At 38.6% G+C, this 15,745-nt stretch overlaps 1 protein-coding gene across 3 annotated transcripts in view; it reads right to left on the reverse strand.

Annotated features, from left to right (window-relative positions):
• The window catches only part of LOC123529321 (origin recognition complex subunit 5-like), a 331,040-nt gene that overhangs the window by 142,433 nt on the left and 172,862 nt on the right, over positions 1 to 15,745 (reverse strand). For all 3 annotated transcript variants that reach the window (XM_045309605.2, XM_045309606.2, XM_053521347.1), the window contains exons 6-7: positions 10,022 to 10,133; positions 3,095 to 3,225 (exon numbers count right to left, since the gene is read on the reverse strand). In XM_045309605.2, coding sequence (XP_045165540.2) covers positions 3,095 to 3,225; positions 10,022 to 10,133 — 243 coding nt within the window. The remainder of the gene's footprint in view (positions 1 to 3,094; positions 3,226 to 10,021; positions 10,134 to 15,745) is intronic.

The following is a 15,745-nucleotide window of genomic DNA, read 5'->3' on the forward strand; positions in this document are numbered from 1 at the left end:
CTATATTATCTGGATGGATTGCTTGCTCTATAGTATCTGAATGGATTGATTGCTCTATAGTATCTGAATGGATTGATTGCTCTATATTATCTGAATGGATTGATTGCTCTATAGTATCTGAATGGATTGATTGCTCTCTATTATCTGAATGGATTGATTGCTCTATATTATCTGAATGGATTGATTGCTCTGTAGTATCTGTATGGATTGATTGCTCTATATTATCTGAATGGATTGATTGCTGAATGGATTGATTGCTCTATATTATCTGAATGGATTGATTGCTCTATATTATCTGAATGGATTGCTTGCTCTATAGTATCTGAATGGATTGATTGCTCTATATTATCTGAATGGATTGATTGCTCTATATTATCTGAATGGATTGATTGCTCTATATTATCTGAATGGATTGATTGCTCTGTAGTATCTGTATGGATTGACTGCTCTGTGTTATCTGAATGGACTGAATGTTCTATATTACCTTCTGGCGGCGTCGAGTATATGGGATACACTTTTTTTTTGGACCATGTAAAGATGGTAATGAATAGTTTTGAAACAATGAACAGGACACAGTGAATAGTGTGTTAAAGGACCCACAATATTGCACAATAGATTTTAGTGAATAAACAAAAAATGGCATAAAGAAAACATCAAAAATATATGTAATGCAAATTATTATGTAATACTAAACAATGTTATTTGTCATGCCTCTCCTTATTTGTAGAGCAGAAAATACTTTTTATTTAAACATTCTTCAAAATGTTGGTCCGATTTATTGATAAGGGAGGTTACTCTAAGTAAAGTTTTCCGAAAGAGCAATGTTTTCCAAATATCCAATGAAATTGTAGGAAATGACATTACCAGATCAAGTGAAACTTTATCAGTGAATAGAAAACACTCATTACATTATGATAATAACAAAGCAGTCTGAAAGACAGCTAAATCCCCCGCCACTGCTATGGATAGTGAAAGGGTAAACATTTGACCTTTAGCTGTGACCTTGACCTTGAACTGACATGGCTGACTCATGAATTCTGCACAATGTCTTGATAAGGTGATCATTTGACCCAAGTTTCATGAAAATCCTTCAAGGGGTTTAGGAGATACAGAGCTCAAATGTTTGACCTTGAGTTGTGACCTTGACCTTGAGTTGACATGGCTGACTCATGAGTTCTTGATGAGGTGATCATTTGACTCAAGTTTGATGAAAATCCTTCAAGGGGTTTACGAGATACAGAGCGGACACAAAATGGAAGGCTCAAACCTTTGACCCTAAGTTGTGACCTTGAGCCGGCATGGCTGACTCATAAGTTCTGCACATCGTTTTGATGAGGTGATCATTTGACCCAAGTTTTATAAAATTCCTTCAAGGGGTTCAGAAGATACAGAGCAGACACGAAATGGAAGGCTAAAACCTTGAGCTGTGACCTTGACCTTGAGCCGGCATGGCTGACTCTTGAGTTCTGCACATCGCCTTGATGAGGTGATCATTTGACCCAAGTTTGATGAAAATCCTTCAAGGGGTTTAGGAGATATAGAGTGGACACAAAATGGAAGGCTCAAACCTTTCACCCTAAGTTGTGACCTTGACCTTGAGCTGGCATGGCTGACTCATGAGTTCTGCAAATTGCCTTGATGAGGTGATCATTTGACCCAAGTTTTATAAAATTCCTTCAAGGGATTTAGGAGATATAGAGTGGACACAAAATGGAAGGCTCAAACCTTTTACCTTGAGTTGTGATCTTGTGCGTGTGTGTTCGGGTTTAACGTCTTTTTCAACAGTTTTTCAGTCATATAAACGACAGTGTCTACTTGTAGCAGTGAGCACAATGCCCAACTTTATAGTGCTGCCTCACTGGAATATCACGCCGTAGACACGTAGCATGATACCCCACCCAGTCACATTATACAGACACCGGGCTGACCAGTCCTAGCACTATCCTCTTAATGCTGAGCGCCAAGCGAGGAAGCTACTAGTACCATTTTTTACGTCTTTGGTATGAAGCGGCTGGGAATCGAACCCACGACCTCCCGCACTCGAAGCGGAGTTGTGACCTTGACATTGAGCCGACAAGGCTGACTCATGGGTTCTGCACATCGTCTTGATGAGGTGATCATTTGTCCCAAGTTTCATGAAAATCCTTCAAGGGGTTTAGGAGATATGGAGCGGACACGAAAGTGTTACAGGCAGACGAACGGTGACCATTCCTATAACCCCCCACCATTTGTGGAGGGGGATTAAAAATGATGGTTTCTGTGAACCACAACTCTGAAATAATTAACTTTCAGCATTTCCTCATTTCCAAACAAACTGCATTTATGTGAAACTTCATACACATGCACCTGCATATAAGAACTTTCCACAGGTTGTCACCACAACGCAACAAAGTTGTATCTTCTTATAAATTTATAATAAGATACGACTTTGTTGCGTTGAGATGACGACTGGTGCTGACCTTAGTTGGTGAAATAATTAATTTAATATAGTATGTAAAGGGATCACCTAACCGCAATGTCAAGGTCATTGCAGGTAGAGGATTTGTATTGCATGGTAATACTTCTTAATCAGTTTATTCTTGACTGTTTCTAACAGTTTATAACATATATTGTGTTGCTAATATTGATAATTTGTAACCAGTCAGTCTAATACAGTAATGATTAGGTAATTTCTCATATTACAGTAAATGTACTTCAGACACAACACTTGGCTGCGTCTTTGATGATTGCATCAACGAATGTTCTTTATCATCTGTATGGACTGAATGCTCTATATTACCTTAATAGACTGTTTTTTCTCGTCAAAATTATACTATCTGAATGGATTTAACGGTCTTCTCTTCGATATTACATTATCTGAATGAACTGAATGCTTTTATCTGAATTGACTGAATGATCTGTATTACTTTCATGGATTTAATTATCTATATTCATCTGAAAGAACTTAATGCTCTATATCGTCTCAATTGAGTGATTGCATTTTTATAGCCAAAGGGACAGATGCTCTTCAGCATTATGTTACAGAAATGGACTGAATGCTCTTTCTTTCAGTATCACTTTATCTGAAGGGACTGAATGCTGCTTAAATACTTACCAGGTGTCGAAGTTCTTTCAAATTTCTACATGCGTAGTGGAATATACTAAGCACAAGATTCACATACATGTTGTAAAAGCCCTCAGGATACTCTGGAGGACAATCCTGGCATATAATCTGCACAAGCTCCTCTGAAAATAATGTAAATAATTGGATATCATTTTAGTGTTAAAAAGTTCTTGCAACTTTACCAGTATATTAAAAGGGAGCCATGATGGGCTTTAGTCACTCACTAGACTTTGTCCATTTGACCTGAAACTTATGTCATGACATGCTGCATTATAAATGGTTACCATGGTGTTTAACAGAAAACAAGATGGACATGAAAAGTTTCATGAAGATCCAGACAAAACTTGATTTCTAGTGCATTAGTAATGCAATCTGACTAAAGTACATATCCTATTACGCTACGCATAGGATCTGAGAACGACCTATTCATTGCCTCGTTCTGACGACCCTTTCGCTAGCCAATCAGAGCCTAACTTACAACATCCTGCAAATCTACCTGTAGCATTGACTTTTGATATTTACAATTTTTATGTCATATCGTATCAGATAGCCGGTTAGCTCAGTCGGTAGGCCACTTGCTTTGTAAGCGAGGGGTCACGGGTTCGAGCCCTGGAATGACTGCACATTTTTCTTACTCTTTGACATTCGAACAAGTCGTCTGATTGGATAAAATAACAAGAGGACCATGATGGTCCTGAATCGCTCACCTATCTCCACATGACCCAGTGTTCAACTGAGTATGACATCGTTATTTCTATTATTTGACATAGTGACCTAGTTTTTGAGCACATGTGACCTAGATATCATCAAGATAAAAAATTCTGACCAATTTTCATGAAGATCCATTGAAAAATATGGCCTCTAGAGAGGTCACAAGGTTCTTCTATTATTTGACCTAATGACCTAGTTTTTGAAGGCACGTGACCCACTTTTAAACTTGACCTAGATATCATCAAGGTGAACATTCTCACCAATTTTCATGAAGATCTCGTGAAAAATATGGCCTCTAGAGGGGTCACAAGGTTTTTCTATTTTTCGACCTACTGACCTAGTTTTTGACCGCACATGACCCAGTTATGAACCTGACCTAGATATCATCAAGCTGAACATTCTCACCAATTTTCATGAAGATCCATTGATAAATATGGCCTCTAGAGAGGTCACAAGGTTTTTTCTATTTTTAGACCTACTGACCTAGTTTTTGACCCCACGTGACCCAGTTTCGAATCTGACCTAGATATCATCAAGATGAACATTCTGACCAATATTCATGAAGATCTCATGAAAAATATGGCCTCTAGAGAGGTCACAACGGTTTTTCTATTTTTAGATCTACTGACCTAGTTTTTAACCCCACGTGACCAGTTTCGAACTTGACCTAGATATTCAAGGTAAACATTCTGACCAATTTTCATGAAGATCCATTGAAAAATATCGCCTCTAGAGAGGTCACAAGGTTTTCCTATTTTTAGACCTACTGACCTAGTTTTTGACGCACATGACCCAGTTTCGAACTTGACCTAGATATCATCAAGGTGAACATTCTGACCAATTTTCATGAAGATCCATTGAGAAATATGGCCACTAGAGAGGTCACAAGGTTTTTCTATTTTTAGATTACTGACCTAGTTTTTGATCCCACATGACCCAGTTTCGAACTTGACCTAGATATCATCAAGGTGAACATTCTGACCAATATTCATGAAGATCTCATGAAAAATATGGCCTCTAGAGAGGTCACAAGGTTTTTCTATTTTAGATCTACTGACCTAGTTTTAACCCCAGTGACCCAGTTTCGAACTGACCTAGATATCATCAAGATGAACATTCTGACCAATTTTCATGAAGATGCATTGAGAAATATGGCCTCTAGAGAGGTCACAAGGTTTTTTCTATTTTTAGACCTAATGACCTAGTTTTTGACCCTACGTGACCCAGTTTCGAACTTGACTAGATATCATCAAGATAACATTCTGACCAATATTCATGAAGATCTCATGAAAAATATGGCCTCTAGAGAGGTCACAGGTTTTCCTATTTTTAGACTATGACCTAGTTTTTAACCCACGTGACCCAGTTTCGAACCTGACCTAGATATCATCAAGATGAACATTCTGACCAATTTTCATGAAGATGATTGAGAAAATATGGCTCTAGAGAGGTCACAAGGTTTTTCTATTTTGACCTAATGACCTAGTTTTTGACCCTACGTGACCAGTTTCGAACTTGACCTAGATATCATCAAGATAAACATTCTGACCAATACTCATGAAGTCTCATGAAAAATATGGCCTCTAGAGAGGTCACAAGGTTTTTCTATTTTTAGACCTACTGACCTAGTTTTTGACCCACAGTGACCAGTTTCGAACTTGACCTAGATATCATCAAGGTGAACATTCTGACCAATTTTCATGAAGATCTTGTGAAATATATGGCCTCTAGAGAGGTCACAAGGTTTTTCTATTTTTAGACCTACTGACCTAGTTTTTGATGGCACGTGACCCAGTTTCGAACTTGACCTAGATATCATCAAGATGAACATTCTGACCAATTTTCATAAAGATCCCATGAAAAATGTGACCTCTAGAGTGGTCACAAGCAAAAGTTTACGGACGCACGGACGCACGGACGCACGGACGCACGGACGGACGACGGACGACGGACACCGCGCGATCACAAAAGCTCACCTTGTCACTTTGTGACAGGTGAGCTAAAAATAGCAATACTGGAAATCCAAAATATACAGAAGACGAATGTGAATGGGTCGTTCTCAGATCTTCGTTTAGAAGATCAAGTACTTTAGTCAGATTGATTAGTAATGCTATTAATGATTTGACCAAATTACCTACATTTTATGCCAAGATGATCCAGTTTCTCAGCTGCTATTGATTCAATAAAACATTCACTCTGGACACATTTTAACTGTCAAGACAAAAATGTTGGCCAAGTTTCATCCAGATTAGGTAGAAAATGAGTTGTGGGAGTATTAATGATTTACTATGTCCTTATCTAGTGACCTAGTTTTTAACCAGGATAACCCACTTTCAAGCTAAGCATGAATATCACAAAGACAAATATTCAGTTTTTATAAAGAACAAAACAAGAGGGTGATTGACCCTAAAGAGCTCACCTATGTAAAAGGCTTCAAGTGTGTTTGTATAACATATAAATATCAAGGCTCTAGGTATTACGGATCCAGAGAAGAAGATATTCAAAGTTTTATATTAGCCTAAATTATATACATGTCACACACATGGGCATGGCCATTTTTGAGCCAAGGGCAATAATTTGACCACTTATGGTAGAGTCAAACCCTGATGTTCATTGAGCATCTGCAATTGTATGTGTCACTGACTCAGTGAGATTGAGCAAACTGTATGTTCAGTGAGCATCTGCAATTCTATGTTTCACTGACTCAGTGAGATTGAGCAAACTCTATGTTCAGTGAGCATTTGCAATTCTATGTGTCACTGACTCAGCAAGATTGGGCAAACTCTATGTTCAGTGAACATTTGCAATTCTATGTGTCACTGACTCAGCAAGGTTATGTTCTGTGAGCATTTGCAATTCTATGTGTTACTGACTCAGTAAGATTGGGCAAACTGTATATTCAGTGAGCATTTGCAATTCTATGTGTCACTGACTCAGCAAGATTGAGCAAACTGTATGTTCAGTGAGCACTTGCAATTCTATGTGTCACTGACTCAGTAAGATTGAGCAATCTGTATGTTCAGTGAGCATTTGCAATTCTATGTGTCACTGACTCAGTAAGATTGAGCAAACTGTATGTTGAGTGAGCATTCGCAATTCTATGTGTCACTGACTCAGCAAGATTGGGCAAACTGTATGTTCAGTGAGCATTTGCAATTCTATGTGTCACTGACTCAGTAAGATTGAACAAACTGTATGTTCAGTGAGCATTTGCAATTCTATGTGTCACTGACTCAGCAAGATTGAACAAACGGTATGTTCAGTGAGCATTTGCAATTCTATGTGTCACTGACTCAGTAAGATTGCGCAAACTGTATGTTCAGTGAGCATTTGCAATTCTATGTGTCACTGACTCAGTAAGATTGCGCAAACTGTATGTTCAGTGAGCACTTGCAATTCTATGTGTCACTGACTCAGTAAGATTGAGCAATCTGTATGTTCAGTGAGCATTTGGAATTCTATGTGTCACTGACTCAGTAAGATTGAGCAAACTGTATGTTGAGTGAGCATTCGCAATTCTATGTGTCACTGACTCAGCAAGATTGGGCAAACTGTATGTTCAGTGAGCATTTGCAATTCTATGTGTCACTGACTCAGTAAGATTGAACAAACTGCATGTTCAGTGAGCATTTGCAATTCTATGTGTCACTGACTCAGCAAGATTGAACAAACGGTATGTTCAGTGAGCATTTGCAATTCTATGTGTCACTGACTCAGTAAGATTGAGCAAACTGTATGTTCAGTGAGCACTTGCAATTCTATGTGTCACTGACTCAGTAAGATTGCGCAAACTGTATGTTCAGTGAGCATTTGCAATTCTATGTGTCACTGACTCAGCAAGATTGAACAAACTGCATGTTCAGTGAGCACTTGCAATTCTATGTGTCATTGACTCAGCAAGGTTGGGCAAACGGTATGTTCAGTGAGCATTTGCAATTCTATGTGTCACTGACTCAGTAAGATTAAACAAAGTGTATGTTCAGTGAGCATCTGCAATTCTATGTGTCATTGACTCAGCAAGGTTGGGCAAACGGTATGTTCAGTGAGCATTTGCAATTCTATGTGTCACTGACTCAGCAAGGTTGGGTAAACTGTATGTTCAGTGAGCATTTGCAATTCTATGTGTCACTGACTCAGCAAGGTTGGGTAAACTGTATGTTCAGTGAGCATTTGCAATTCTATGTGTCACTGACTCAGTAAGATTAAACAAAGTGTATGTTCAGTGAGCATCTGCAATTCTATGTGTCACTGACTCAGTAAGATTGAGCAAACTGTATGTTCAGTGAGCATTTGCAATTCTATGTGTCACTGACTCAGTAAGATTGAGCAAACTGTATGTTCAGTGAGCATTTGCAATTCTATGTGTCACTGACTCAGCAAGATTGAGCAAACTGTATGTTCAGTGAGCAATTGCAATTCTATGTGTCACTGACTCAGCAAGATTGAGCAAACTGTATGTTCAGTGAGTATCTACAATTCTGTGTCACTGACTCAGTAAGATTGAGCAAACTGTATGTTCAGTGAGCATTTGCAATTCTATGTGTCACTGACTCAGTAAGATTAAACAAAGTGTATGTTCAGTGAGCACTTGCAATTCTATGTGTCACTGACTCAGCAAGATTGAACAAACGGTATGTTCAGTGAGCATTTGCAATTCTATGTGTCACTGACTCAATAAGATTGAGCAAACTGTATGTTCAGTGAGCACTTGCAATTCTATGTGTCACTGACTCAGTAAGATTGAGCAAACTGTATGTTCAGTGAGCATTTGCAATTCTATGTGTCACTGACTCAGTAAGATTGATTTGATTTGATTTGGGTTTTACTGCACACCAACACAGTATGGGTTATATGGCGCCAAACAGGACTACAAATTTTGGTTTTACATCTCATTTACATCGAAATAAAAACATGAGGTATGGAATCAAAATTTGTATACCTGCTGGAATCACAGAGTTACAGCAAAACCAAGCGTTAAGACCCTATCAGTCGTCTCTTAAGATCATGCAAGGGTAAGACAGTGGTTCCAATTCTTTTCATACACAGATCGTCCCAGAACCACATGGGGCCGGTAAGATCATACAAAGATTGAACAAACTGTATGTTCAGTGAGCATTTGCAATTCTTTGTGTCACTGACTCAGTAAGATTGAACAAACTGCATGTTGAGTGAGCATTTGCAATTCTATGTGTCACTGACTCAGCAAGATTGAACAAACGATATGTTCAGTGAGCACTTGCAATTCTATGTGTCACTGACTCAGTAAGATTGAACAAACTGTATGTTCAGTGAGCATTTGCAATTCTATGTGTCACTGACTCAGCAAGATTGAACAAACGGTATGTTCAGTGAGCATTTGCAATTCTATGTGTCACTGACTCAGTAAGATTGAACAAACTGCATGTTCAGTGAGCATTTGCAATTCTATGTGTCACTGACTCAGCAAGATTGAACAACGGTATGTTCAGTGAGCATTGCAATTCTATGTGTCACTGACTCAGTAAGATTGAACAAACTGCATGTCAGTGAGCATTTGCAATTCTATGTGTCACTGACTCAGTAAGATTGAACAAAACTGCATGTTCAGTGAGCATTTGCAATTCTATGTGTCACTGACTCAGCAAGATTGAACAAACGGTATGTTCAGTGAGCATTTGCAATTCTATGTGTCACTGACTCAGTAAGATTGAACAAACTGCATGTTCAGTGAGCATTTGCAATTCTATGTGTCACTGACTCAGTAAGATTGAACAAACTGTATGTTCAGTGTGTGTGTGTGTGTGTGTATTCAAGTTTAACGTCTTTTTCAACAATTTTTCAGTCATATAAACGACGGTGTCTACTTGTAGCAATGAGCACAATGCCCAACTTTATAGTGCTGTCTCACTGGAATATCACGCTGTAGACACGTGGCATGATACCCCACCCAGTCACATTATACTGACACCGGGCTGACCAGCCCTAGCACTATCCCCTTAATGCTGAGCGCCAAGCAAGGAAGCTGCTAGTACCATTTTTTATGTCTTTGGTATGTTCAGTAAAGACAACAGAACTATTTTGGCCTTACTTAAGGTTATGGAGTCAAACTCTACTTCAGTTACAACCACAACTCCTATGACTTTAGTCCTGGTTTTTTGTACCAAGTGGACATAAGCGTAATCAAGTAAGCTTTTAGTTTTCTAAAAAACTGATCTAAAATGAACAAACCTTTACTATAATCAGGGAAATGTATAACTAATGGTTCACAGAATCCACTACCAAATCTGTATTTCTCCCATACAATCTCGGACACCAACAACACACATACATTTAAAGCACTCTGAAAAATGAAAGGTAAACTATAAAATTTTATAACTTTGTACATATTTTCTGTACCAGTTCAATAAAATTTCTTCAATTTATAACATTTAACAGCTTAAAGTTTTCATAGACAATCCTATTAAGGTTACAAACCACCAATTGCTTCCCACAGACTTCCATTTAGCATTATCACATACAGAGCCTTCAATAAATTGGAACATGTATACCTAACTGTGTTTTTTATAAAAACTATCTCAGTTCCACCAAAACAAGGAATGAAAAAGACAATGTCTGCATGACTGACTAGTCAGAACAAACTAAACAGTCTCAGATATGTGATTACGTTATTCTCAGTAAGTCCCCATCCTTTTTTGAAATGGTGGTTTCTGACCTTCTACCATGTTTCTCCAGCTTTACAATTTTAGTTCAAAGCATGATACAATAACAAACATCTTATTAAGTATCATTAAAAAATGTTCAGTTTTTACAAAGGTACAGATAAAGCCTTCACCCTATTCTCATTTTACTGCAATTTTTCATAAAAGTTTAAGTCAATTGCATTGGTTTTTGCTTGAATGCTGAAATATGATTCATTCTGCAATAGATAAAGCAAAGTTTATTTATTTTCAGACACTAAAGAGATGAAAATGAACCTTTTGTACAAAAAGCAGGCCATGACAGCCATAAATCGCTTCTGAGAGTCAAGGGTTCTGGACATTTGCCCCCTTCCCCCCATGAGAGGTGGACTGCTAATTATTTGCACCCAAGCTGAAATGGTAGATAGGACATTTGCGCCTCCCTTCCCCACCTCCACCCAAGAGCTTATTTCTGAAACAGACATTAATCCTCCCAATATTTTTGTCCCCAAACACTTAGAAGATAACTATCTTATTGCAGGTAACAACTTTGTTTGTTACAGTTTATTAGCAGTTAATTGTCTAATTTACAAGTCTGAGTGTTATAAACATTGCACATTGGGCAAATGTCAATCCCGAATAAAGCAGTGGGAGGTGGGTGGTGCAAATCGGTGCACGACATTATGTCGAAAGACATATGAGACAATTGGTAGAATGGACATGTGATCGAATACGACAAGTGATAGAATGGATATCTGATAGAAATGGTATGTGTTGAATTTCTTCGAAAAGTTTTCGAAAACTTGTAAAAATTACTTGTCCAAAACATTCAAAGGCAAAGAATGAGTTAAGAACGAAAGTAGGAAAACAAAATAGACTGTATTTGATTTATTATCAATATAAATACATAAGTCAATCGAACTTGTCAAAAGTGGTTAGACACTAGTATATTCCTTTACACCGTGGACTGTCTATCAGCGCACAATTGATAGTGCTATCACTAATAACGGAACTTATAAGCTACACCTCGCAGGAAGTCCAAATGGGGCCTTGAATAAAACTCCTTTACGATCGTCAACAGTTTCTCGTTGGTTTTCTTCTCCTGAAATAGCATTATTCATGATATATAAAATAATGAAATAAACTCCATAATTTGGGACATAAATTATTTCGAAATGATTCATGGGTATTAAAAGTTTGTAATTTATAAAATGTCTATGTTATATAAAGTTATTTTTTACCTTCTTCCTGGGTTCTTTTGGGTTTTCACCAGCGATTAAACGTTCAATCTGTGTTTCGGTGTGCGCTTGGTCGCCTTTCAATCTATCCAGGAACACAAAGATGGTGCTTATCAAGTGGTTGTTTGTGCGTGGCTCTTCATCCGTGTGTAGATACACGGTCCACAACATCTGGGAGAACATGGGTGGCCTCTACTGACGCTTAAACACCTATAACGACATGAGTAAATAGTAAATAACGTAAGTAGTTAATGACATGAGTAAGTAGTTAATGACACGTGTTAATGTGTAGTAATGACTGAGTAACTACATAATCACATGTAGTGCTATTTATTTATTTATTTATTTTTATGTTTGGAGCACACACTTACCATTGTTCCATCAGGTTTAGACTTTGATTTAAACCTATAGCACCCAACATATGTCTCCTCCATACATGGTAAGAAATCGTGCGTTGTTTTTGGAATGGCTTTGCATATCTCTGCAAATATGTCTGTGACTTCGGTAGGTGGCACAAATGCAAATGCCGTAAACATGCGCAATGAAATTGCGAATTCCTCATCCTCCAGATACTGTTGTCTCATGCCCAGATCCCCGACCTTACGCAAATGAGCCTGTGCCAGGTGAAAGAAACAGGCTTCTACGGTAGCTTTTGGATATACGTCTTGGAAGGCCTGTATACATGCCTCTTCAAAATCTGCCCGAAACTTCGACACAGATACACTGAACCCTGTAAAGCAAAATATATAATTTCTATTGTGTGTATCTATTTAGTTATTATAACTAGATTCAAGATTAAACACAATCATTTTCATCTCGTAAATTGTACATTTTAAACATAAAAAAAAAAAAAAAAAAAAAAGAAATACCTTTCATGCCTGCACTATAGCTAATGGCGAGGAACATTTGCTGGTATATGTCCTTTGTCTTTCTAGTCAGTATGCAATAGGCAAGTGGTACCAGTTGTCCCATAACTACCCCATGTAGTGTATATAAATGGTAGAAGAAAGTGGGGGCAACGTGAACGTACCATCAACGTACCATACATCGCTATTACAAAGATACATAAGGCACCTTTCCGTGCAGAAAATTATCAGTCTATCTGCTCCTTGACCCTTATCACACAGCAACCACTGTTCGCCTCTCGAATTCAGCTGCCAACTCTCTTCCAATTGTATTTCATCTAATGATTGCAGAATAGGTGGAAGAAACTTCCGCCGGTGACGTTGAATTGTTCTTTACATAGAGTTTTCATTTGGCCAATAGCCCCTGAACTCTGGTGGTAGGGATGACATCAACTCTTTATTTAGAAGTCTGGCGGAACAATCATCTGACGAAATTGCCGCCTCCTTAAGTCGGGCCATGGTCTTCTGTATCTCTATCTGGGGGTTGTCAGGTCCGTGGCTGTGAGTGATCTTCAAAACTCTATCATAAGATCCGGTAATAAAATGTCCCTTGCATGTTCTATTTTGACATTTCCAGTACGTTTTGACACTTTTTGGATCACTTTTGTCCTTCCCATAAACATAGCCATCCAAAGCCAATTTCTTGGCTCCCCTTGAACTTGAAAATAACTTACATTTTTCCACTTTCAACTAGCCATGTACTATATCACAAGAGAAATGATTTTAAAAACCTTGCAAAATCGATAATTATTTACAATGTATTATAACTGTACAATATAGCTCGCAGAGTAATACTGATTTTCGCTCCCCTAGTGAATTGGTCAAATCGCGCGTAACATATTCTTGAATGTGTTTTAGGTAATCAAATAGACCAAAGATCACGGTGCAGTGTCGTACGTTAAAATATGTTTCAACCATTTGTCGTATTTGACAATTCTTCCATTCTTTTGTTTGTCCATTCGACTAATAGTCTTATTCTATCATTTACCTTTCGACGAATGGTCGTAAACCCGGTGCAAATGTCTTATCTACTACTTTCACTGGGGATAAATGTCCAGCAGTCCATTTTTTCACTAAAGGGTTTTGATAGAGGATCAATTAAAGTATATTGTTGTGAAATTATTCTGAAATCGGGCCAGCAGTTTCTGAGAAGAAAACATTCAAAGTTTACCATATGGTCATATAAGGAAAAATAGCCCTGCCCCTTGGTGGCCATGTTTATGAATGAAGCAGAATGATTTGAAAGAATTTAGGAGATGGTCAGCCAAGGAACAGTGCTGTGAAACTATTTTCAGACCAAGCTGGCACTTTCAGAAGAGAAAATATAGAAATATAGAGAAAACTGGCCTTGGGCAGAACTTCCAACCTTCTGTAAGCCAGCTGGATGGCTGCCATGAAGAATTCAATGCCCCGAGTGAGGCTCGAACCCACATCGATGAGGGGCAAGTGATTTGAAGTCAGCAACCTTAACCATTAAACCCTACCAGTAAACCTACTAGTTCCCACATCAAAATCTACCAGAAAAGCTTACCAGTTCCTACATAAAAGCCTACCAGTTCTCACATCAAAGCCTACCAGTTTCTACATCAAAGCCTTCCAGTAAACCTACTAGTTCCCACATCAAAACCTACCAGAAAAGCTTACCAGTTCCTACATCAAAGCCTACCAGTTCCTACATCAAAGCCTACCAGTAAACCTACTAGTTCCCACATCAAAACCTACCAGAAAAGCTTACCAATTCCTACATCAAAGCCTACCAGTTCCTAAATCAAAGCCTACCAGTTACTACATCAAAGCCGACCAGTTCTCACATCAAAGCCTACAAGTTCCTTCATAAACGCCTACCAGTTCCTACATCAAAGCCTACCAGTAAACCTACTAGTTCCCACATCAAAACCTACCAGAAAAGCTTAACAGTTCCTACATCAAAGCCTACCAGTTCCTAAATCAAAGCCTACCAGTTACTACATCAAAGCCGACCAGTTCTCACATCAAAGCCTACAAGTTCCTTCATGAACGCCTACCAGTTCCCACATCAAAGCCTACCAGTAAACCTACTTGTTTCCACATCAATACCTACCAGAAAAGCTTACGAGTTCCTACATAAAAGCCTACCAGTTCCTACATCAAAGCCTACCAGTTCCTATATCAACACCTACCAGTTCCTATATCAAAGCCTACCAGTAAACCTACTAGTTCCCACATCAAAACCTACCAGTAAACCTACTAGTTCTAACATCAAAGCCTACCAGTTCCCACATCAAAGCCTACTAGTTCACATATCAAAGCCTACCAGTACACCTACTAGTTCTCACACAATGCCTACCAGTTCCTACATCAAAGTCTACCAGTAAACCTATTGTTCCCACATCAAAGCCTACCAGTAAACCTACTAGTTCCTACATCAACGCCTACAAGTTCCTACATCAAAGCATACCAGTTCTCACATCAAAGTCTACCAGTTCCTACATCAAAGCCTACCAGTTCTCACATAAAAGCCTACCAGTGCTCACATCAAAGCCTATTAGTTCCCACATCAAACCCTACCAGTTCCAACATCAAAACCTGCCAGTTCCTACATCAAAGCCTACCAGTGCTCACATCAAAGCCTATTAGTTCCCACATCAAAACCTACCAGAAAAGCCTACCAGTTCCTACATCAAAGCCTACCAGTTCTCACATAAAAGCCTACCAGTGTTCACATCAAAGCCTACCAGTTCTCACATAAAAGCCTACCAGTGCTCACATCAAAGCCTATTAGTTCCCACATCAAACCCTACCAGTTCCAACATCAAAACCTGCCAGTTCCTACATCAAAGCCTACCAGTGCTCACATCAAAGCCTATTAGTTCCCACATCAAAACCTACCAGAAAAGCCTACCAGTTCCAACATCAAAACCTACCAGTTCCCACATCAAAGCCTATCAGTTCCTATATCAAAGCCTTCCAGTTCCTACATCAAAGCCTTCCAGTTCCTACATCAAAGCCTAACAGTTTCTATATCAACGCCTACCAGTTCCAACATTAAAGCCTACCAGTTCTCAAATCAAAGCCTTCCAGTTCCTACATAAAAGCCTTCCAGTTCCTACATCAAAGCCTACCAGTTCTCACATAAAAGCCTACCAGTGTTCA

Source organism: Mercenaria mercenaria, chromosome 13, assembly GCF_021730395.1.
Source record: "Mercenaria mercenaria strain notata chromosome 13, MADL_Memer_1, whole genome shotgun sequence".
NCBI classification, from domain to species: Eukaryota; Metazoa; Mollusca; class Bivalvia; order Venerida; family Veneridae; genus Mercenaria; species Mercenaria mercenaria.